Source organism: Plectropomus leopardus, chromosome 18 (assembly GCF_008729295.1).
Source record: "Plectropomus leopardus isolate mb chromosome 18, YSFRI_Pleo_2.0, whole genome shotgun sequence".
NCBI lineage: Eukaryota > Metazoa > Chordata > Actinopteri > Perciformes > Serranidae > Plectropomus > Plectropomus leopardus.
The window spans coordinates 19,091,938-19,117,733 of record NC_056480.1 but is presented as its reverse complement, the minus strand read 5'-3'; the positions used below and the strand labels follow the sequence as shown (position 1 = coordinate 19,117,733).

At 39.6% G+C, this 25,796-nt stretch overlaps 1 protein-coding gene across 1 annotated transcript in view; it reads right to left on the bottom strand.

Annotated features, from left to right (window-relative positions):
* The window catches only part of LOC121957533 (potassium voltage-gated channel subfamily KQT member 4), a 56,508-nt gene that overhangs the window by 1,856 nt on the left and 28,856 nt on the right, over positions 1-25,796 (bottom strand). The window contains 12 exon segments of the mRNA XM_042506153.1: positions 622-753; positions 6,009-6,108; positions 6,526-6,755; positions 10,635-10,760; positions 12,194-12,282; positions 13,325-13,374; positions 13,377-13,419; positions 13,516-13,626; positions 14,812-14,937; positions 15,519-15,694; positions 15,821-15,947; positions 17,826-17,916. Coding sequence (XP_042362087.1) covers positions 622-753; positions 6,009-6,108; positions 6,526-6,755; positions 10,635-10,760; positions 12,194-12,282; positions 13,325-13,374; positions 13,377-13,419; positions 13,516-13,626; positions 14,812-14,937; positions 15,519-15,694; positions 15,821-15,947; positions 17,826-17,916 — 1,401 coding nt within the window.

Below are 25,796 nucleotides of genomic sequence, written 5' to 3'. Positions count from 1 at the left end.
CGATAACCAATATTTTGAACCGATATGCATTTACGATAAAAATGAAAATACTTCTGTCAAAATTCAGAATTTGCAATATAAAAAAACTCCTACACAGAACTTTGTTTAGCTTTTAGCACAGTTAAATCAACGATTTTTCACAAAGTTCAGTGAAGGGGCGTCCGGTGGCTCAGTGGATAGAGCTGGCGCCCCATAAATGAAGGCAATGTCGATTCCAACTCGCAGCCCTTTGCTGCATTTCATCCTCTCTCATGACACCTTTCACGCTATCAATCTTCTGTCCTGTCTAATAAAGGCATATCTTTAAAAAATAAATAAATAAATAAGTTCAGTGAAAATTTAAATAAAGAATGAATGAATAAAAATAGCTCCCTGAGGTTTTACAAAGTAAAAGTTCCTCTTGCTAACACTCTTTGTGTGTATTGCAGACTGCCTTCCCTGGTGTTTGTTGAGTGTAATATGCACGCTTTTTCATTTATTAATTTTATCGGTGCCCATTAAATAAAACACAGATACAGAATATCAGCCCCGAAAATCAGCCGGGCCCAAAATCTGTCAACCCCTATTTTAAATGACAAAGCCAACACAAAATTAGAGTTTTTTTATATGCATAAAACCTACCGCATCTGCAGGCTCTTGATCCGGCCCAGCATATCCAGGTGTCCAGCAGAGTACTGCTCTATGACGTCCTTCACATCGTACGGACGCAGCGTCTCTTTAAACTTCCTCTTGGCCACAAGGAACTTTAAGATCCTACATAAACACACCAGAGTCACCGTTATCACTCCTCTGAACACCTTTAAAGAGCCTCACACCGCACACCCACATATACAGTAAACCTTTGGAAAAATGCAGGGGCAGGACAGCTATCACGGAGACCCTGAGAATAACAAGATTAATTACAGTCGGAGTGACCTTATCATTCACAAACAGCCCCATAAAGAGGGCAGAGTCGCCCCCCGACTAAACCATGTGGATATATTGTGATGATGACAACATCTCCCAGAGACATTTGCTTATCAGTGCTTGCTGTTTCAGCAATTAGCACAGATCCTCACATAGTAATGAGCACACATGCACCTCCATCAGAGCTACCCCCTGTTCTTACTCCTTTGTCAGGATGACAGCCATGTTGGTCCCACTGGTTCCTACTCCCAGTGCACACATCACCACCCAAACCCCAAATGTGGGGGAATCACACAGAGGAATGTTGACCCAGCACTACGAACACATCACTGACAACATCCTCTGCCAGAGGCGGTCTGGTTGGGGCGTCATGCACGAGGGAGTGGAGGATGTGCAAGAGATAATGGGGAAGGGAGCGAAGGAAAGTTGAAGCATGTGTGTGTTTGTGTGTGTGTGTGTGTGTGTGTTTGTCTGTGCCTGGCTTTCTGTGTTGGGTGGGTCTTTCAATTCCCTTCTTATCACTTACGAAAGAGATGCTGGCTCTGCAAAAGGACCGGAAACACCGAATGTAAGCGAGACAAAATATACACACTCAAGCTGTCATCTTACTCTGTGATAGGCCAGTCACGCCGGGGGAGACGGAGGAGTGAGAGAGAGCGTGAGGGCAAGGAAGGAGGGATTTTTTTTTAACGAGGAAATCCTATCTCACACATCCAGATGACTAAGTCCACTATAATACTCCCACTTGCCTTCATCGGAGGAAGAAAGGAAATCACATAAAAGGTCTAGGAAGCAGAAGATCAGAAACACTCAGCTGTTCTGAGAAAATGTCACACACACACATATCTGCGTACACAACCATACAGACACACAGATATAATGCCAAAAATGCATACACACACTGATGGAAATATCTACACACTAACGCAACAAAACACAAATGGGCTTAACAGAAGCAAACCTGAACTTGGGAGTGGGGTCAATTTCTGAAATAACCAGTGTAACCTTTGTTGAGGTCTGCAGCGTTTGCACTTAGAGCGGCCACATGCAGTGCACAGTTTTGTGAGGTGACCGGTGCTGCAACAAAGCAGGAGAGAAGGTGTGAGGGAAGGAGAAGAGGAGCGAGAGGAGGAGGAGTGGTGGTCTACAGCTGGTGCCACAGCAGCCATCAGCGCACTCTTCCCCCTCACGCAGCACTCTGATTCTTGATGACTGCTGCATTTGGGGTATTTTTGCAGGCGGCCTTTTCTTATTTTGCAGGTAGATGCAGATTTTTTGCCAGGGTGGGTCTCAGGTGTGGGTAAAAGAAAAGCTGGAGGGGGGTGGTACTTTAGATTTGGATCCTCCAAGGGTTTCTTCGAAATGCTGACTCTTTCTCTGTCGATGAAATGGTTTTCATAATACATGGTCAGGATGGAGTGTGGCCCCACTCTTCCCCAAAAAACTTCCAGTGCAACAGTCACTGGCAGTGGTGCTGTGCAGCTGGCACCGCTCGCTGAAAGATATTATACCTTCCTACTGTAAGGAAGTTGAGATGTAAAAACACAGCAATGATTGGAGGGACAGGAAATGTCATCTTTGCCCCAAAACGCTTGCATAGCTAGTGCAAATATTTTTGCAATTCAGCAAAGGAGGATCCCTGATAGTCTCCAATGGCAAGGTTTAATCTGTAACTTAAAAATGACTGTTATGCTGACACGATTCCAAGGCGGGCCAAGTGGGGTGAGCTACTGCAGGGGCAAGTCTGATTCTTCGCCAGATATGATGACTACCTCCAGCTGTGTGCGTACCCAATCATTCTTAAAGAGAAAGATACTGCATAAACATTATATGAGTTTAAAAATATTAAAGCTGAAATGCAACAAAAACTGATGACAATGTCTAAAGATCAAATGGTTATAAATTGTAAGCATGTCCAAACTGTTTATTTAATAAAGTAGGAGCTTCATCCGAGACTGCAAATGTGCAGAAATTTTGTGTTTTGTGCAGTATTGGATTGTGCACGTGAGGACAGTCACAGTAGCGAGAGCGAAGAGAGATATCAGTCCCTGTTTTCCCATCCTCCTCCTCCTCCCCTTCTTCTCTTCTCTTGCTCCCTCTGCCTTCTCCTCCGTACATACACAGAACACCGTACACATTTATCCCGGCAGCCAGGCACTGATTAACCACATGAGCCTCTCTGAAGTGAAGTCTCAGCACTAAGCCCTGCCGCGAAATTTGGTGTTTCACAAACATCAATCTTGAAACTCGCCAAGGCTGCCGCATGTGTGTGTGCAAAGCACCTGCTGTTTACACACCTGCACTATCTATAGGAACTCCCTCTCTTCTATTGTGTACTGCACAGAGCAGCTGAGGTCAGGGCGATCTGCTGAGTCAAGTGCAAACCTGAGGAGCGGTCATATAATACCCTATCAGTGGCATAATGATATCAAACAAATGTATCATGCTGCATCCCCAGACCAGAAAATATCTACCTCCTGTGTAACCACAAAGAAGACGCCTTTGGTTTAAAGGAACACTTTAGTCAAAAAGTTATGATTTGAATATCAATTACTCATCCCATGTTAAGCTGACTTTGTGATAGACTGCTTTTCTCACCTGCCTCCACGCTGAACGAAGAATAACAGAAAATTCTTGATGAATTGAAGTCATAGGGGTCCATGTTTAAGAGCAGCAGGACTATATACATTTTATCTATCTATCTATCTATCTACCTATCTATGAATTCATCATAACCACAAAACATAAATAAACTACCAATTTAGGCAGTTGTGGACCAGCTGCCCCCGTTCTTAAAGAGGTAAAACAATGAATTTTGTCTGGCTTTGAGTAGAACATAGAAAATTTACACTTAAGCTCCCTGTTAGAAAAGGCTGCACTGAGCATACGACTGGAGAAATGAGATTTGGATTATACTGCACGAGTTGTGAGAGAGTTTGTAAACAAGTGGTTTAATATAGTTTTGCTGGTATTAAACATAGAGCACTATGACTTCAATTTATCAATAATTTCCTCAGTTTTTTGATTCTTCATTCACCGTGGAGGCATGTAAGAAAAACTAAGTTTTCTTCATAAACTCAATGTAAAATGGTGTGATTAATTGACATAAGAATGGTCATCTGGGGGGTGAAGTATATAATGTAGCATATCACCAGGGTCAGACAGAGAGGCTGTTTTAGTAACAGTGACAATGTACAGGGGCAGACTGGTCATCAGGAAGATAAGGAAGACTCCCAAACAGTCAGTCCATTTCAGGTTCTTGATCTTTGAACTTCAACCACCATCAAGTCATTCTTGAGTCCAAGTGGACTTTTATGTCAAATTTGAGAAAACTCTCTTAATGTCTTCTTGAGATATCACATTCACAAGAATGAAACAAATGCACAGTGATCTTGACCTTTGACCTATGAACACCAAAATCTAACCAGTTCACTGTGAGTCAAAATGAATATTTGTAGCAAAATCTTTAAAGTTCCCTCAAGATATTCTTGAGATTTCTTGTTCATGAGAATGGAATGGACGTACATATGGCATATGACACCACCAATAACTTATCACTTCGTCCTTGAGTCCAAAATAAACATTTTTAGCAAATAGCACAGGCACAAATACAATTACAGCGCTAATCATAAACAATAATCGAAGTCGTAAAGATTATAACACAATATCTGCACTCATCTACACACAACAAACAGCAGAACTAAACAACACTGTAACACTGTTAATGTGAATATACTGTATGCATCTTATCTGTATCCACCTCATTCAAGAGCTTCACAGAGTGCAAATGGAAACACACAACAGCGTCACACTACTATGAGCATCGCTGTGAGGGAACACAGCTGACATCAGGGAACCTGAAAGAGTCGATCTAATCCGCTCTCATCAAATCTCTCTGGAGACTGGCCTGGCCCCAACACCAGATGTTTGCTAGTAATTGTAGTTTTTTTCTGCCGCCATCAGTGAAAAAACTCTACGCTGTTACTCTGCAAGTGAGTGTGTGTGTGTGTGTGTGAGAGAGAGGTTGCATTCATAATATTGTTGGTAATCCTCTGGGATATTTTCACATTTAAATACAGAAGTATTTTTGCAATGTAAACATGAGTAATTCTTTTTTATAGCTGTGTTATATATTTGCCAACAGAGCATTCTTCATAAAGACACTGAGTTATGACTGCGTACTTTGCATGTGCAAAGTGTTTGCATTTTCTTCATGACAGTAAGCCAAACTCATTCAAAGTGCCTAAGCACATATTGTGTAAGGACATCCATCACTGACGTGCTACAGTGATATGACATGAAAGCTTTTAGTGAGTTACAGTAAGAGATGACACAATGACAGCAATCAACATCACCAAGGCTCCCAATCAATTATTATTTCAGTTGTCCTTGTCTAAACAGTACAATATCGTTTGTCTCTGTGCAGGTAATGTACTGTGATCCTCCACCTGTACAGTGTTTGTACATTCATGTGTGTGTGTACTTATAGGCCACCCTATCACGCCACATGACCAGCCTGAATGAGCCAGGCTTGCTGAATGACAAGGTCGCACGAGGGAACTAACCCTGCCTGCAGGAGGGCTCAGTTACTTCTCCTAAGTGGATATTTCTACTCTGTCAGCTGAATCTGCACATGCCAGCACCTAAATGGAGGAGCAGCATGTTCACCAATTAATGCAGGCTGTCAAAGCCCATGAGAAGGGCCCATGTCTGAACGCACATGCAGTTGTTGTTCAGCCAGCTAAATGACCCTATTTTTCCATGTTTTTAAATCTAAATGACAAATGGGAGCAGTAAGTTTTGTTTCTGTTTCAGAAGATGCCATTGCACATGCAAGTAAACACACATGTGCAGCACTGTGTTCTGGCTCTGTGTGTAAACAGCACTTATGCAACAAATATTTAAAAAATATTCACTTTGAGGTGCATGTTTTGCTGTTTACTCTCCCTGTTTTTTATAGGTTAAAAAGCACTCGCCACTAATGGCAACCAAAGGCCAAGAATTGGTTGCCAAATTTCTCAAAATGGTTGCTAATAGATGACAAACCCTGACAAGATTTCCAGTGTTGTCATAACTAATAAAATACTGATAGCAGGACTCACCTCACAGCCCGTATGAGTGTCTTCACTGCAGGGATTACCTCCTCCATGGCAACGTCACAATATGGTTTGTCCTCCACACTGTCCTCCCCGACCCCCTCCACTGAGCCAAGACAGAGGGAGAGACTTTAACCCTTTAAAACCTGAATGGACACCTAAAACTTTGCTTAAAAAATTAAATGACATGAAAAATATCAAGACAACCATATTTATAATTATGTTAGTTATATATTTAAAATTAGATTACAGAGATTATTTGTTTGTTTATTTATTATTTATTATTTTCATATTTTAGCACTTTTTTCAGGTCACTCAGGTTTCAGGTTTTTGTTCTGTGACTTTTGTTTCCTTTTCTTGCAACTTTTTACAAATTTCTTGCAAATTTTTTGGGTCATTTCTTGTGAAGTTGCTCATTGCCTTCCTTCTATGTTTTTGAAATAAATGAAGCCAATTTCCTCATGCTTCAAAGGATTAACAACCAGAAATGATCCTCAGGAGAGTTAAGTGTATGTGTACCTACCATCAGCAGGTGGACGTGGTTTCAGGCGAAGGGAGGTGCGAAAGCGTGTGCGGTCATTAAAGCTCCAGCTCTTCTGGACCTTCCCCGGGCTGATAGGCTCGGGGACGTTCTCCTGACTGGGAGAGCGGCGGACACCGGAGCCCGGGGGCAGCGGTGACGCCTTGTTCCTAATGGTTTGGGATGATCGGGAATTGTTCATCCTGATCCGATCCCGGAAGCCCATTTTACTGCTGATAGTGAAGATAAAACAGTCAAATGTCTGCAGACACAGCATCCTTTTCGGATCATGAAAGACACTAGGTTTTCTCAATGATCACAATGTCCATGCCTTTGACCTTAATGGGAAACTAAGCTGTGTTATCCTGGGAGTTTAAGGCAGCAGCAGAACAGCAGCTTGTTAGAAAAGAGTTAGTTAGTAAAAGTGAACACAACATAGCATCTGACTTCAACAATCATTAGAGTGACTCGTCGACAAACAGACAAAACAGGGACACAAACAGACATTTACATTTTGTCTCAGCGAAGGACAGACTAGCTGACTTATCATGAAGGCAGTTTGACCACAGGGACCACTCAATATTGCTAAAAAATGATTCTTGCCCTGAGGATTTGCTTATTTAATGTGCCTATCATAGCACCTGATTCAGCAAAATCTGAAACCTGATTCAAGACTCGCAGTAGTGCTGGGCCGGCGGAAAATGTTCCACATACCATCAGAATAAAGACACGCTTCCTTAATCCCTTCAACAGAGTGAATAAGCATCGAAATATCACAGCGCAGCTGTACAGAAGGTGTCTCATTAAATGCACGCACAACAACCCAAGGCAGGTCGGTATGTGAGGTCATCTATTTTCAGGAGGAAAGCTATTTGACGGCCATTCTACCCAACAGATCTACTCCTAATGCTGCTGTTACGGCATGCTCTGGAGACCACTGCTTCTCTGCAACCACTCACATGTTACACACTGTCACGGATCCATAAGGCAATGCAAACATCATGCACCGCAGAGCAATTCTGGCCCAGCCGCTCAATCCCACATTTTTTTTAAAAACGATGATATACTCTTTGTTGTGCGTGTGCCATTTAAATTAAAATTTAAATAGTTAAGGGGGTTTAGTGGCAAACAACATTTCATACAAGCAAGCTGAAATGCTCCAGGTACACTGGCGGAAATGGGGAAGATAGAGTGAAAGAGCTTTGCATGCAGTTGGGAGAGCAAGCAAATGATTTGGATGCATTCAGCTCCATAAACTTCACTGAATCGTTCCAAAACATTAAAGAATATCGCATGCAAACGGAAACGCTGTAGCACTTTGAAAACCTTTTTAAAAAATGCAGCACAAACATACTGATTTTGTTCAAAGGTTACATGAGTAATCTGAGGCAGAAGAGCATGCTGAATCATTTAAACCGTCTTTCCAAGAAGACACTATGAATGAAGCAAACAAGTGAATTGAAAACATAAAGCAAGTCAAGAGCAGGGCAATTCTTTTGATTTCAGTTCCAATTTGGGAGAACCCAAAGGAAAGGAAAATTCAAAATAAGATCTCTTCTTTGTCCAGCCTATGTCTCCAGACATGACTGAGCTCAGTTTAATATCATTGTGAGTTTTGACCATTTTTTCCACACTTCTTAAACTCAACTCCTGAGAAACAGCCTTCCTCTTGTCTCAGCCCGATCCTAATTTAAGATCTTAAAATGATTAAACTGATCTTTATTTGTCTGAAAAAATCCAGTCTTAAGATAACATCAACAACCAAAAGGGGACTTGAATGGCCTAGAAATGAGCCTGCACAATATCAGAATTAACAGATCTCAGTGATCAAAGTCAAGTCTCAATTCTGTGTTTTTTATCTGTTCTCAAATTTGTCTGTCTTTTGAGAAGCCTATAAGCACAGCAAAATAACTGCTTATTTATTCTTTTGCTCCTAATTTCTAGGCTAGGAGAAATAAATCAGAATGTTTGGTTATGTCCAAATAAGAAGCTGAGTTATTGCTGATGGGACAAAGAAAAGACTATTGTGAGCAGCATTTTTTTTCTCTGGGAAGCTATTGCGTATTTTTGAGTGAATATTTTATTTCCTCATTTCATCAGAGACATCTGATGAAACATGTGATGTTAGCCGAAAAGAAACATGTATTTTTGTGACACTGTCATAAACCATTAGGACTTCTGTTTTGTTTTCAACACATGGTTTATCATGACTTTCGAGCAAAACCAAGCAAAATCAACCCTGGTTTGTCCAGCAGGAGAGTCAGAGCTGGAAAAACATCCTTTCAGGGGAGAAGAGCACAGCATTTCAGTGAAGGATTCACTCAAGCATTTGTGGACCAGAGTATAGAATCTGTTTAACCCTTTTAAACATGAGCAAAATGGTTTGATTTCTTTCAAAACATGGGGAGAAGGCGGTGAGCAACTCAACAACAAATGGCCCACAAAATAGCAAGAAAATGGTAACAATTTACAAGAAATGTTACTGAAAATATGCAATAAATAAACAGAACCCCCAGAAATGCAGAAAATAAAGAAAAAGGTGTATTTTCTTCAAGAACCTAATTATATGTATATATATATATATATATTTATATTTTTTTTTTTCTAGACATTTTTCCCTATATTTTATAATTTTCTAACAATTCTTTCTCCCCTTTTTAAAAAACACATTTTTTCTTTTTTTTTTAACCTTTAACTAATTTGCTGCAATTTGAGGGGACATTTTGCCAAGCTGCTCATTACCCCTTTTCCCATGTTTTTGAAAGAAATCTAACCAATTAGCTCAGGTTTCAAACGGTTTAAATACTTGTGAAAAGCGTCTGAATGCAGCAAAAAAAAAAGATTTTCGATTCAGGTTTCAAAGAGTTAGGGGATAGAAATTTGCAGAATATGGTTGAAAATACAGTGACAAAACAAGCCGCTGCACCAGTCCACAAATGTTTGAGTGTTTCAGGCAAGAGTAGCATGATTTGTGTGTTAAAAGAGGAGTGGGAATGGTGTTGTTAAGTTAGCGTGCCCCGTGCACAGGCTTATTGCCGTGGATACCTCTGCTTGCGGCCACCATGAATCCGGAAGAGACCCCGTTTTTTAGAAAGAAGTTGACTGGGGAGACACACAAGGCAGAGGGAGAGAGGGTGAGGGGGGGGGGGGAGACAGGAGTGGAAGAAGGGAGGGAGTGAGTGAGGGGAGGACGAGAAGTTCTGGGACACGACCTGGGTACGTGGTTAACCCATGAGGATAAAGCGTAGCAAAGGAACAACCAAGGAGAGAGGGTTAGGTGTGAGATCTCAATATTCCAAAGAGCCTTTCCCTTCCTGATCTTGTTGCCTTACCTAAAGATGAAAAAATGTACTCCTGAGAGGCCATTTTGGATTATGGAGACACAGTCAGTGAGAAGTGAGGAACCAGTAGGTGGGGAAGGATCATGCAAAGGTTGTGGATAATGTTTCACCTGAGTATATGCATCAAGACAGCCGTATAAAGTCATGTAGTGTAAGCAGCTCCTCAAAGCAAAGTCATTTCTAGCAGCAACATTTGCATTATTCCGTTTGCTTCTCTCATCTAATGCATGCATAAGTCCACTACATACCATTTACCCTTTCAGCCCGATATCACCTAAAGACTCTAACGCAGCAAATCTGCTCTCACTGCAAATTGCCGTTTATCAACAAGCACAGCTCATGACTTATAGAACAAACCTGCATGGGACTTCTGCCTTCCTGAGAACAGATGAAGGATGGAGGATGGATGACATGGAGACGATACAATGGAAATAAAGGGAAAGAAAGAGGAAGACAGGAAGAAGCAACCAGTGAGTGCACAGTGGGAGGTGGGCAGAGATGGCAAGAGTATGAATGTAGCAGACAAAGATGCAGAGAAGCATGGGGAGGGGGGCCTGCAACACAGTGGTCTCAGATCAGCGTTAGTTGGAACATTGTTAGATACACAACACATCCGTGCAGAAAGCTCCACAAAAAGCTTTGTTGATAATTTCTTCTCTAAGTCCTGTTGTTACTGTTCTGATTGTGATTGAGTGTTTGTGTGTGAGTGTAGGTAGACTTTCGGAGTGTCTGGATGTACTGTGCGAATGTGAGAGGTGGAGGGGTGCGTACCTGTCCCCCGACAGGTAGGGGGAGCTGTAGGGCCGCAGCCCAGACAGCAGCGTGAGGTAGGAGTTGTGGAGAACCTTCTTGGTGTTACGCTGTCGCTGGAGGTGACTGAACAGTAGCGTCAGTTCTCTGACAACCCCAACGTGCACAAATAAACACACACACAAAAAAAAACATGACAAATGAACAAAAAAAAACAACAAAATATGAAAAACTCACAAAAAGGCCAAATCAATGGTCCAAACGCTCAAAAGAAGAGGGATACTTGAGAGACATAGCAGGAACATCTGAATTTAAAGGAGCAGCGTGTGTAGGACTAAGTGGCATCTAGTAGTGAGGATCACAGACTACAACCTGCTGAAGCTTCAGCATGAAGTCCCGGTTAGAGTTCCTTCAGTGTTCATTGTTCAGAAGGTTTTTACTGGGAGCCAAATTATCCATAGAGGTCTGTTACTCTCCAAAACAAACAAACCTCCTGATTTAAACTGGTAAAAAAATCACTGAATAAAGCATTTTCACATTACAAATCAGTATTTCGCCGACACATTTCAGCTCTTCACAGACAGGTTTGCTAGCCAAACATCTGCTACGGTGCTCACCTTTTTTCTCTGATGACTTAAGATCCAGACATTCAGGAGGATTTTACCAGGAGTTGAATTATCTGTAAAGGTCTCTTCTCTCCAAAAAACACAGACCCAGTGATTTAAACCGGTAAAAACACTGAGTAAAGCAGGTTTATGTTAAAAATTAGTGCCAATGCTGTTCTGCTTGTCACGGAGGAGCTTCTAACTTTAGTGGCTGACGCAGAAATGCAAATGGCCCTATCTAGAAACAGTGTTTAGTTTGTCCGCTCTGGGCTGTAGTAGAAACATGGTGATGCAACATAGCAGTCTCTGTAGGTGAGGACCCACTCCCAGTGCAGATACAAACAGTTCATTCAAAGCTAACAACCAACACAAGGATTCTTATTTTCAGGAGATTAAGCGCTTAAGAAAACATTCTTATTGTTTTATATTCAATTTCTGCCAATATGTGCCCCAAATCCTGCACACTGGATCTTTAAGATATTGCAAAGTAAAAAGTTCTGACTTTATGTTAATGCAACAGAGATGCTTCTGTCTGAGTTTCTCATGTTACCCTCCTTTTAAGCAAATAAAAATTAGTCAAATTAATAAATAAATGCAAAATATAAGAAACCACTGCGCAGAGCAAAAATAATGACGGCATAATTGAATAGTGGTGGTAGAGGTGTTTGAAAGGGCTCGGTCCATATTTAATTTCAAAATGAGAGGAAACAATATTCCTTTTTAATTAAACCACCACTGCAAAATTAACTAAAGGGGTTCTGTTCTGACTAATGGACAAAAGGTGACAAATGTGTTTGTATTCAACGTATGAGCAGGGAAAAATCACTTATTATTGTAAACAATTCACTGCTTCCTGATGCAACTCTTAAATCTCTGTCTGCATTATTTACAACGCTTCAAACTATTGACTGAACACAGATATCTGATGGTTGAATCCACTCAGCTCTGAGCATGTAGACTGATGGAAGCACCTACCTGAATGAAGGCAACATGCTGTCATAGAAGTACCATGTAGCTGTCAGATAAGAGTGTTTGGCATCTGTAGAGTAGAGACGCCATGCAGCCTAATGAAAGACACAAATACACAAAAACATTAAGTGAAGTTAAAAACATGCTGGACTCCAACTCTTTATTGTGTTTGTAAATTTAGTCAACACCATGTTAGAATGGGATTCCCTAAGAACCTACAGTGTCACCCAGTGTGGTGCCTTACATCTCGAGTCCATGTGCCATGTGGCTGATGCTACCGTTGTTGGATTGCATTGGCTCGTCTCTTCACTTTTTTTTTTTAACAAAAATGTTATTTTTATTAATGTAATCTTTGCCTTAACCCCTCAGATAAAACTCACAGAGAGAACTCACACCTAATTGTATCTTCAAAGTTTTTTGTGTGTGATCATCTCTACATGAAGATGAAGATATGCTTAGATATGCTTGCAGATTTTAAGGATGCAACCGTGACTAACGTTAAGACTTCCTTCCAGATTTTCAAAAGACTTTAAAGACAGACTGCTAATAAATTCTCAAATCAACCATCACAGCATTTTAATGTGTTGACATTTAGATGGACTACATTATATCCAACATCAAAAATCAGATGTGGGGTCTGTATTCTGATATAAATAAAGCATCTGATTATCAGCCCAAAGGGGCTTACAAGGCAGATTATCAATTACCATGTACATAGGTATGAGAGCGAACATCTAAAATATATAATTACATGAGTCATCTATTTGCCTTCATTCTTGACATATACATGAAATAAAATGAACATTTATTGGTTGTGTGTATCATTTTTTAATGTGTATTATTATCATTATTATTATTATTATTATTATTATTATTATTATTATTATTATTATTATTATTATTACTATTATTATAAGTCTAGTTTATTTAATTTTCCAATCTTCATAAGCACAACTAGACCTGAAATAATTGAAGATTTTTGTTCTGCATTCTTAGAGGTGCATTCATGTTTACACATAAAGCTGCCTGACTGAGATGGTCAGAGAGCAAACTACTACGTCCTGCAAAGTAACATCTATCTGGATGAAACAAGTTTTTAGGGAATCCCATATTAAAGAGCCTCACTGTGTTTATTACCTGTATCAGGTTGGCAGCGGGCATCCTCCTCTTCTCGAAATGCTTCTGCGGTGCTGCTCTTGAACCTTCAAGGCAAACCCTGACCCCAGAATTCCCTGAGGGTCAAAGGTCAAACAAAAGTCAGCAGTGCTACTCTGGGCACTGACAGGGTTGTGAGTAAATATATAGATGTGAATATACAGGAGACTTACGGCAGGCAGGGCAAAGAAGGAGACTCCTAGAAGAGCAAAGCCGGCAGCTAGGAGTCGTCCTTGCCAAGTACGAGGAGTCTTGTCACCGTAACCAATAGTGGTTAAAGTAATCTGGGGAAAAAATACCCATGATCTCAAACACACACAAAACATTGTAGATCTGTCCACATGTATTTTGTATAAAACTACAACCGATTTCACTTTGTGTAATTTTAATTCTATTTTAGAAATATTTAATCACTTTTGAGAGTGTCTCAGGGGGGATCTTTTTTTAAAAAATTATGTTACTGTAAGTTTGTGTTAGCTATAATCCAGCTCCTTGACTGTGATTCCACAATGGTTCTCATATGACTTTGAACTTTAGACACCACAAAAGTATTTTTTTCTCCTCAGAAAGCAGCCTTAAGAGCTTTTCTCCCACATTTCCACACGTAGCACTAGTGAGCTAGCTAACGTTAAAGCTCAGCCGAGGAGAACGCCATTAATGTTTACATCTGACGCTGTCACAAGCACAAGCCTATTGTCAATAAGTAGAACCAGCGTCCCTCTGCATGGTGCATTTGTTGGCGGATGTAGTTGAGTAGAAAGAAAATAGTTTCTACATGAAACTGCTCCCAACAAACTTTTTTGGATTATCTTGAGTACCCGTGTCTTATTTTCTTGAAAGAGACATTGCTGTTGAGTTTTTTAAATGTATTTTTTGGCACTTTGAGCACCATAAAAGCAAGTGCCATTTACTTCCATTATATAAGAGGGAAGACAGACATCTCTACAGCCGATTTCTCAAACACTTGGCAATTCAAATCAAAAGGATCCAGATTGAAAAATAGGACTACAGGTAAGAGGAAAAAACATGTATTTTTGTTTTGGGGTTGAAGTTTCCCTTTAAAAAAAAAAAAAAATTCTGAAAATCTTAGATTACTAATGATATATATATATATATATATATATATATATATATATATATATATATATATATATATATATATATATATGCAATCTCTTTGGAAGAATATAAAGCTAATCTGGACAGCTTGAAAAAAGACTGAACAATAGTCAGTTTTATACTGTTAACGCCTGACAATCCCTCTGACTGGACATCATAAACAAATACAGTCATGGACTACAATATACATGTGATCTATTGTTGTTGTTTGGTTGTAATATTCCTAGAGGTCTCGTTTCTTATCTGTGTCTTTTTGTTAAGCAGACCATTTTGACAACAAAAGTCAAATATTAGTTCCTCATTAGATCAGATTAGAGCCTCTGCGCCTGTGTGTGTTATGTAGTACTCACAGTCCCCCCACCAGAGGGAGTCTGCTAGGTGTTAAAGTCTGAGTTGATGTCTTTCTCTGCCAGGTAGACGAGGAAGGAGGCAAAGATCAGGACCAGGAAACCTATGTACCAGGCAGTAATCAACTCCTGAGAGAGAGACAACAAGCAGCAATCAATCACTTCTGGCTGCAGCAGCAGCAACAGCATCTTTAACACCATAATCCCTGCTGTCATTACCGTATCACTATCATCATTATTGGCTAAATCCCCCTCATCATCACATTTAGCGTCCACTTTGACTTGGCTGCACAGTTCTGCTTACACAGCTGATGCATCAATTCATCATCATCACCTCCGTCTGTGTTCTGCAGCCGATCGGTGGGTGTCAGGTGTTCCGTTCAGCACAAAAACTAAAAACTAATTGCCCAAAATTAGCAGCTCAAGAGGAGTTTGGTGTTTGAGGCCAGAGGATGTAATCAAGTAACAGCTGGTCATCAGTTATTAAGTTATTTATCCCATTAGTGACCATCATCGCCAGTCTTTTAATAACTCTCTTCCTCCTGCTCTCATAATAATCCATAACGTTGTATGTAGCTACCCTGCATTACTATACTTTTCATTTTCAATGTCTGTAAACTAACCACTGTCGATAAATGTAGGTCATTCATATAAACCAGAGAAACTGTGTTTTCTCTCTACTATATAAACTATATTTAGCAGGCTGTCACCTTGCTGTGAGCGTAAACCACTGAGCCCAGTAGTTTCCAGGTGCCTCCCCGTCGGTCCATACGAACCATACGCAAGATCTGCAGGAAGCGCATGCTGCGCAGGGCTGACGTGGCGAAGATGTTGCCCTGCGTCCCAGCTGCTATCACTGCCAGCGATGCCACAAATACTATGAAGTCTATGAAGAAGTTCAGAAAAGAAACACAAAAAAGAGGTGAATACCAGTCATTACCAGGTAATGTCATTTAGCAAAATTTTCTCATCAACATCTAAATAGGACCTTGACGCACACATACACACTCACCTATGACACAGAAGGGCTTCCTGGCGAATCTCAGCCGTCCCTGCCATCCACGATATCTGCAGCAACAGCCAGCCGCCCAGATCCTGATGAAATACTCCAACCCAAACACCACGATCATCACAAACTCCTGCAAACCAAACACACACACACACACACAAACACAGGTCAGTGACATACAGCAGTCAAGCGAGCGTAGTGTTTGACATCTCATCCTAACAAATGCATCCACACACACACACACACACGCCTTTGTTTTCTCTGGGTTGGTTTATTATCAAGAGGATTTTGTTTGGGGGTTTCATTTTACTTTGCACCCCCCAGCCCTTGTCCTGCATCAGCCTCATTAATCGTTCCCTGCTCAAGACGTTTCCCAGCCAATCAGATCCCTGCTTGTTCTTTTGCCTCATCACCTTGTTCCCCTCTCCTAAGCTTCATCCCCTTGTGAGAAAAGTTTGTATTTAAGTCCTGGTATTCAGATCAGACGTTATTGGAGCCTGATGAATAATATCCTGCATTTCTGCCAATGGATCCCCCTAAATTCTAATGTTCTTTAAAGCAACGTTTTTCAAACGTCTCCATGAGGACCACTTGTTCTGCATGCTTTAGATCTCTCCCTGCTGCAGCACAGCTGAATTAAATTATCAGCATCTCAGCAAGCAGCTTCAAGAGTTCATAGCGAGTTGATCATGTGAAACTGCTGTGTTGGAGCAGGGAGAGATCTAAAAAAAACATGCAGGACAAGTGGTACTCAAGGAGCAGTTTGAGAAACGCTGCTTTAAAGTATCACATTGGTGTTTATTAATCCTTTAAAACTTGAGCAAATTGATGTTGTTTCTTAACATTTCAGACTTTATTTCATCAGCCAGGTGACTTTAATGAATAGAGGTTTAATAAAAATGTAAAAAATTTGAAATTTTAAAAGAAAAATTAACTATATGGTCAACAGCTGCAACTAATGATTTTTTTCATGATCGATAAATCTGATGCTTATTGTCCTGATTAAGTGATTAGTTGTTCGGTCTATAAATGTCATAAAATGTCGAAAGCGTTGATTAGTGTTTCCCAAAGTCCAAGATGACGTCCTAAAATGTCTTGTTTTGTCTCAAATCCAAAGATAATTAGTTTACTATCATAGAGGAGGAAAGAAACCAGAAAATATCCTAATGTAAGAAGCTGGAATCAGAGCATTTTTACAGTTGTTTCTTTTTAATTATTCAAACTGATTAATTGATTATGAAATTAATTGAGTTGACAACTAATCTATTGATAAATTAATTGTTTCACGTAAATTCCTTAATATTTAAATGTATTTTCTTTTCAACTTATAAAAGATTAAATATAAAGATATAATATTAAAGTTATATCAGACCAGTCACCGCCTATTAACAAGCTACTCAGTCAGTCCTCTCTCTTCATCTGTCCTCCTTTCAGGTGTCTCGACTGTACGGGCAGTTAAAGTTGCACTGACCCAATCCATCATTAGAGCCAATACTTGAGTAAGTCTACTAGTGGTTGATTGTCTGCTAATGGACGGGTGATTGATTGAAAGAGTGAACGGAGGGAATGTGAAAGTCAAGAGTCGGACCATTAAATAGCACGTAAAAATGAGCCAGGTGGGAAGAGAGACGGGAGGAGGAGGAGGAGGAGGAGGAGGAGGAGCTGTTTGAGAGAGGACGAATCAGGTTAAGAAGGAGAAGGCGAGTGTCCATTACCTTTCACTAAAGCAGCCTGAGCACAGAGGAAGAGGGGAGATTATGGGATAGCTATTAGGATTAGTGGATCATGTCTGTGATTTCCTGCACAGTCAACAACACCTGAATCCTCCCACATGCTTACATGGCTGTCTGTGCCTCCGCCGGCAGACAAAGCAGCACGTATGCAAGCACATTCGTTGCAGTAAGTGAGACGTCGTGTGTGAAAGGACAGCATATGAAAATTGATGCTGAGGTAGCCATATGTGTGTGTTTGTATTGCGAAGGAGACAGAGAGGGGAGAAAGTCCTTACCAGGATGAAGAGGCCTTGGTTGGCAAACTTCTGGTGGTCGGGGATGGTGGAGAACACAGACAACACCAAGCAGCTGAAGACCAGCAGGAAACTGAAACAAAGAATCACACACAGGTCAGTGATCAGAAATGCACTCAGTTTTCATTAATCCCATCAGAGAAAAACAAAAAGACAAAAAATAAAACAAATTAAAATACACTTTGTTCACTCTCTGAGTAGTTAACTAACAGAGGATAACAAAACTTATCTTTTAAACTTAAAAACTTATAAAAATAAACGGGAAAAGATTTGTAAATCCATAACGCAATAAAAGCACAGCAAGTCATATACGTTTAGTGGTGCTGGAATCAGAGCGATGTAACCTGTTTTATGTTAATAAATGCACAGTGTGTAAGAAGAAACAGTCCTAATATACAGCAGTTGTAGCTGAATATTTACAGTATTTGGTTTAATGCCATCTGAATTTGAGTGCTTTAACACATTCAAATGATCTTGTTTCAGCAACAGAGAATACACTGCATACACATGACCGCATGATGGGCGGCATCTATAATGCATGTACAAAGAAAACTGGTCTGTTGATATATGATGTGAACAAAACTGACAAACGTATTGTCTCAAAAAGAAGAGCTACACCGTATAACTTTTGGATTTTAATAAAAGTTAAAGATACAAATATTTAAGAGCGGGGCTACTTTAAATGACAGGATGTCTGTGAGGTGTGAGAAGGATCCACCCCTCGCTCCACTACAGATCTATATTCTCTTTTCCAAATATGGTCACTTCTGGTTCCAAAAATCCAAAATGGCCGATGTGCCAAACTCGAGGCTTCAAAGCAGGAGTCCACAAACCAGAGGGCAGTGATGCCACATTGGCTACATCCATTATATATACAGAACACTGTTTGTTGTGAAGCCAGGTAAAATTGAGAATAAGGTTAATTTTTTGTTTTATGTAATTTTGTTTGTTGTAATTTTTGTTTAGGGTTGCAGTTTTTAGTCAAAATACAAAATGTATGTTCATTTCTTTTGGCTGGATGACTATGAAAATACTGAGTTGTGCTTCAGGAAGGGAACCTCCTGTAGCAGATTTTATCTACCAAGCCTGAGGGAGAAGTTGGAATATTTTGTTTGTTGGAATATTTTGTTTTTATTTTGTTGAATATTTTGAATATTATGTTTGACCACTGCAACTTTACTTATGGTGTCTTGCAAACCGATAACAGTTGGGTACTTTGTGTGAATGAGCAGAGGGAAAGCACATGGAACTTTCTCAAGACATATTTTAACATCATAAAGCGATACAGTGCTTAAATATAGCCCATAAATGCATTTTAATCAGTGCATGACACGAAAATAAAGAAATCTATGAAAATGTTCTGAAGCAATTATCTCATGTCTATAAAAGTGTTAAGCAGCAAGTCTGTAAAATGAGCAGAAGAGAAGTGTACTGTGCAATGACTAGTACTGTACCATTGGGACCCTGCAATTCTGCTGGGACAAAAATTACTGCCCAAAGCAAGTAATGGCCACTTCAGTTTGAGAAGTACTCCAGAATAAAACATGACATAAATTCTGGTAAATTGTGTCTCATGTTCGAGGTGCTCTCCTGTCAGTGTAAACACTGCTCTTCTTCCATGACAGAGGAAAAGAGAAAGTCTCCACTGGACAATCTCCATCATTCACTCAGATTCAAGATGCAAGAGACATGCACATCATCTCTGCTTCTGTCCAACATCTCTTTAAACTATTATTAAATGTTTCTGGCTCAAAGTGCACTTCTCACATGCTTTTGCAACCATGATGTGAATTCCTCCTTCAGAAGAAAAGTTCACTCTTGGTCAAATGTTTTCAGGAGCAGGTTACAAACTACCTGTCAAATAGCACTTTCTCCTCAGAAACCCCCCCTCACTAAGGATGATGCATTAACTTTGACTTCAAAGGAAAAACATTTATGCTGGAAAAAGTGTGCTGCTGAAAAGAAAAATGTTGGCCCTTATGTGGCAACCGCCACACTCTGTCCCACTTAACCAGTGGAAAAAGTTATTGTTAGACGTTTCAGCGGAGATTAAAAGGAGGAACAGCATGAGCAGACAGCACAGAGGTGGAGTCTGATTTCAGGTGAGGTTAGTATATAAAGCTCCTGCTGTATTTTCATTATCTGTCAGTCATTGTAAGATTTTTATGTTATTTGTTATGATGTGTGAACTATTTTTCATGTTTTTTCTTTATTGTTATCAAAAATAATATTTGCACCAATTATGGAAGATGACAGGTTGTAGGGTCTCTTGGTAATATCAGGGACATAAAAAACAAAACTATATTTAGGCTACATTTATATTTAAGGCAGGCTCATTAAAGAGGAACGGTAGGCCTAGTATTTTTTTAGCGTGAACTCTATTTTCCCATTTTTTGTGTCTCTAATGGCGCTTTTCCACGACATGGTACCAGCTCTACTCAACTTTTTTTGGTTTTCCATTAGGAAGACAGACTCATGGGAACATTTTTTTTAAAATTGGTCCAGTACTGATACACTGAGGGCAGTTACACCATGTCAAATTGGCTTGCTTTTGTCGCTGACAGGCTCAGATTGTTTTTTCTGAGTGGCTTTCAGCATAACAGAAAGGGCTCTACATGGGAATGAAACATTTTTCGTAACTTTCTCTTGTTTCGGTCTGTTTTGTAAGTCTGGCTAGAGGAAAGGTCCAGTTCTGAAAAATCATACACTTTTACATTGCTTCCAAAATCACACGTATACAGACTTGCATTTGTATAACTGTCATTTAGTATGTATGTAATATGTTTGTTTGCTGTTGTTTTTTTTGTTTTTGATGTTGTTTTACCTTGCTTTCTTATATTGTATGGTTTGGTTTTGTGAAGCACTTTGTAACTCTGGTTTAAAAAAGCGCTATAGAAATAAAGTTTATTATTATTATTATTGTTAAAAACAGCTAAATATTGAGCTATGACATTGAAAAACTTTTAGATAACACTAAGATGCTTTCCGTATTTCAACAAAACAAACTCTCTCCAACTCTCCCTCACGTTTCCACTGTTTTCTTTCTGTAATATGGACCAGAACAAGCAAAAGGTACAGAAAACATTTCATATCTCTGTAAAATCCTTTCCATAATGTTGTCAGATACTAATGATAACAATCTCAAAATGTCTGTGGCAAAAATAAGCACTTTAAATTAATGTAAACTAAAGGGGTGCACCTGCCACCGACTGATTACACAATGTCATCTGTTCTGTTGCTGCCGGCTGCAGCCCTTTCACTCAAAAACCGTTCCCACAGTTCACTTAGACACATAAATATAGGGAAGTAGGATCAAGGATGAAAAATACTGAAATTTGCCTTAAATCAAAAGATATCTGAGAACAAAAAGCAACCTGCATTCACGGCACTCAGTAGCTTGCCTGGTAAAGAGGCCATCTCACGTACAAAGGCCACAGCAGCCATGGATTTGAGTCCAACCCACGGCCCTTTGCTGCATGTCACCCCCCTCCCCCTTTCATGCCATAGCTGTCCTATCAAATAAAGGCAAAAATGTCCAAAAAATAATCTTTAAAAAACAACCAAAAACAAGAGACAATATAAAGTCAGACAACTAGCAATTCATAAATATCAATTTAAAAAATAAGAATCATAAAGAAAAATAAACAATATTGCTTTAAAGCTCCATGTTATTTAACTTCCTGTGTTTAATAATGTGACAGCTAGTAGATGCAGTTCTGTATGTGCTATGTTTTGTATTGTGGCTTGAAATTATAGTTTTATCTACTAAACCTGAAGCTAAAACATGATTACAAAACAGACTTGCCCAAATGCTGCTTCATTAACATGGCAGTGAAAATATAATAACCTTTCAAACTGAGCTTGGTTTAACATCAGAAATCATCACGGTGGCGGACAAGGCTGCCAAAATCCCAGCGGGCCCCTGAAAATATGCCCTATACTGAATATACTACCAAAATGTTTACTGGTTTAATCCATCAAACTCCTCGTGTATGACACCTTTACTGCAGCTCAGTGACAAAAAGCAAAGCCCTGTGTATCTCTGCTGTATGATAACATGTTAGGTAAAGAAAACAGGAGCTGCGGGAGACAGAAGTGAGAACAAAGCAGCACCTCCCACCCGCTCGCTCTCTGTGCCATGTGAGCAGCAAACAGCGAGGCAGGATTAGCCAGGTGTCAGCTGCTGCTCCAGCTGGTCTAGATGTCAGAGCCCAAAGTTAGAGAACACCTGTTTGATGCTAAACCAATTCTCATGGTCCCACACAATGGTGCCCTTTCTCTCTGATTAGTAAGGCGATCAACAAGTCTCTCACCGGGCTAATATGTGTGAAATTAAAATAGTCACATTAAAAAGCTGCTTTAAAGAATGGGTGCAAGTCAGACAACAAAGCAACTGTGGACGGTTGAAAAACAATAAATCAAGATTGTATGTCGTCTAGATAATCTTAATTATTGATTGAACAGAAATTTTCAAGGGACTAAATCTAAAAGGCAGTGGAGCTCATAAGGACCACCAAGGGAGGCCATGGCCCCCACTGATTCAATTGTTGGATCCCTGTGGTGAAAATAATTGGAGGGTGAAATGACTGTACTAAAGAGGCTGTGGTTTGCTTATTTTTTAAGCAAGGTATTGCTGGCATGGTATCTTGTGGGACTAGACAATCTAAGGCATCCAGTTTTACCAACCATGTCAACATAACTTGTCAGAAAAGGGGCTAAAAAAATGCTCCAACGTTAGGCTACATTTTGGCAAAGGAATATCAGATCAAGATATCTCAATTAAAATAGGTTCCATACCCATAAGTTTCATCTAAAACCAAGAAGGCTTGTTCCCAAATAATGCTTAATTCTTTGCAACAAATGTACTCCAAAAAAGCAGTATATTTGTCTTTATAAGGAAAGCGCAACCAGCCTATTTGAAGAACAATGAATCACCAATGTATAGATACATAAAACATTAAAACAGGATTGCTGTGGGAATCAAAATGTTAATTATATCACATTATTGTATGTGCACCAGATAATTAGTAATATATACTGTAAAACAGGAAACTAAGGTAGATTGGTATGTGATTACTCAATCTCTACATTGATAAAGTTTTCAATTAGTCTACATATTTCAAGAGCATACCAGAATTCCTGAAATTCAGTAATCGCTACTTGTGTTAGTGTGTCACCCCAAGATTTTCAGTGGTCCCATCTGGCCACCCCTATGAAACATTTCTGGGGGCGCCTCTGCTACAGGAAACAGAAAATAAGAAGAGAAACTTCTATCTCACTTACATAAACATTCATCAGCAGTCATTTAGAAGAAGAGGAAACGAAAAGAAAGACGCAATTCCTCTCAGACTGAAACTCTGAGGGTCCAATGTGTTTAGACAAAGAGTGAAGAATATTGACATGTTTATCTTGTATTAGCCTTACATCAGAAATAATAGAAGACAACAGGAAGGACAGATAAGAGAGATGTTAGAGATGTTTGATTGGCAGAGTTATCTGTATTTCTAGTTCTTTTGGCAATAATGAGAAATGTAACATTACTATTGGAATTATTGAAATGGGAGAATTACTTGTTACTTTTGTCTTGATCATAGCAAACAACCTATTGCCTTGATTTTTTTTGTCAACTGATCTAATGGCTGTGTAATGAATAATGTAAATTAATTATACTTCTTCCATGTTGATTTGGTTGGGAAAAAAAAGTCTGATGGAATGGCAGGACGTCAAAACTAAACAGTCATGACAATATGTTGCTATGGTGATGTTGTATTGTTTACAAAGAATGGAAAATTAAATATTATCATTTAGTGTCTATTATTTTATAGATAAAGAGAAGATGGTGTATAAAAACTGGTTTGTGTTCTTGAATTGGAAGGCCTGTTGAGGCAGCAATAAATAGGCTTTTTAAAACATTTCTATTGTGCTTTATTGTTCCACTGCTTCTCTTCAGAATTATATTGGGTTGTCTTGTCCCACTCTGTGCCAAAAAAATAACATAGCTATGTGTGCCTTAGAAAGAGAGTTGAAGCAGATATTTAAAAGTAAAGCAAAAGCTATTTTCAGTAAATTGCACAACACTGCTCATTACTATGAGATATCTGATATGTTTGTGATTCAAACATTCGATTGGAAACACCTGAATTATGTCATCTTTATTTTACACTTACAAAAAACCAAAGAACACTAGACAGGAGTGAATAAGCAACTTCACTTCTCCAACTGTTTGTGTTTCATCTGCCTTGCCAGACACAGTTTCCTGATGGCGAGACGCAACTCACAAAGAGACAAAGTAGATCTTAGACAGCTAGAGAGACACCGTACACCAAGCGTGAATAAACAGACACCACCAAATTACTACTGTATATTTCTCAGCCCAGTGATGCACGCACGGAGGAGAAAGTGTGCTTCAGCCACAGCGGAGTTAATCTGAAAAAACGCACTGAGATGACTCTCTGCAAACAATGCATTTTGGTCGTTCATCAACTGAGTAATGTGCTGACTAAACCGTCTGTCTTTTTCCCCTCAATTAACTCAAAGCGCCGTGTGTATTTCCATAAGGAGGAGATTAGTTGGGGCAGCATCTCAGGTGGTTTCTTTCATTGACTTGTGCTTTATGACAGGAAACAAGTCACAGAACAGATAGTCAGATCGACAGCTTGGCTTTTACAAAATGTAGACACAACATTCCCATAGAAATAAGTTTTAAAAGCAACTCTGCATTTGCCTGAATGTAACACTATCCTTTACTGTACATACAGTAACTCCAAAAACACTGCAATGAGTTTCTGCCAACACGGGTCACTGTATCTGTTTATGCAGCCAGTTTGCTTCATCGCAATTCTGCCGGCTGTCGTGCAACAAACCTCTCAAACCTCATCTCATTCAGACCACAAGCCACAGACGGGCCTCAAATCACAATATCTGCCAAACTCACATATGGCTGCAAAATACCACTTACACAATCTATGTTAAAACCCTCAAACCACATACTGTACATGTCAGTGTCCTATGTTGTTTAACCCTTTGGAACCTGGGGCGACATTACTTTTCTTTTTATGCTTTTATGCACCTTTCATAAGTATTTAAACTCTAAAAAAAAGATGAAATTATGAATGACATTACATCTAAAATTACGTTGCAGAATTATTATAATGTTCCAGGTCAACTTGATATAAGAAATTATATTGTTCTAAAGGCAAAGGGTGACACCCTGCTGCCATAGCATCTCGGTGCTCCAGCAGATGAATCTACAAATAAAGAAATACATTATTGAAATAAATGCATAAGTAATTAAAACTGATGAGGCGACATTTAGGCCAATGCATCATGCATGTGGATTGGAGTCAAATTTCTGCTGAGGGCGCACTTTCACCGTGGTACCACCCTCCACCATCCCGCCATCCTTTCAGGGAAATGTCAATTAAAAGCAAAGCATCAAAATCCACCATATCAGCAGGGGTTGTCTCAAGGGACATCCGGAAAAAATCTGCTCAGCCTTGAGTGCTTTGCTGATGTGCCTCAACTTCACATTGAAATATTCCAAGAAAGACATCTGAAAAAGACTCCCACGTTTAAGAGAGAAGAAAGTACATAAACAAATACTGCTTCCATGGCCAAGACAATGAAAGAAATCACTGAATATCTGTTTTGAGGTAAAGATTGCAATGCCTCCGCTCTGCACAGGATATTGTTTCATCTGCTACAACTGGCCTGAACATGTGACTCAACCGGGGGTGAAAGGAGGATAAAGTGAAGTAAAAGCCCATCTCATTACTCACATTATTAATGAACATGTTAATGTAAAGATGCACCACATGTCATACAGCAAATCAAAGAGGTCGTCATGATATAATGAATCAAGTAATTTACGAAAGTCAGCTAAGAGGAGAGATTTACTGTAAGGCTGTCTGCATTAGTAATTGCTCCAGAACTTTTAGAAAGAATAATGCATGC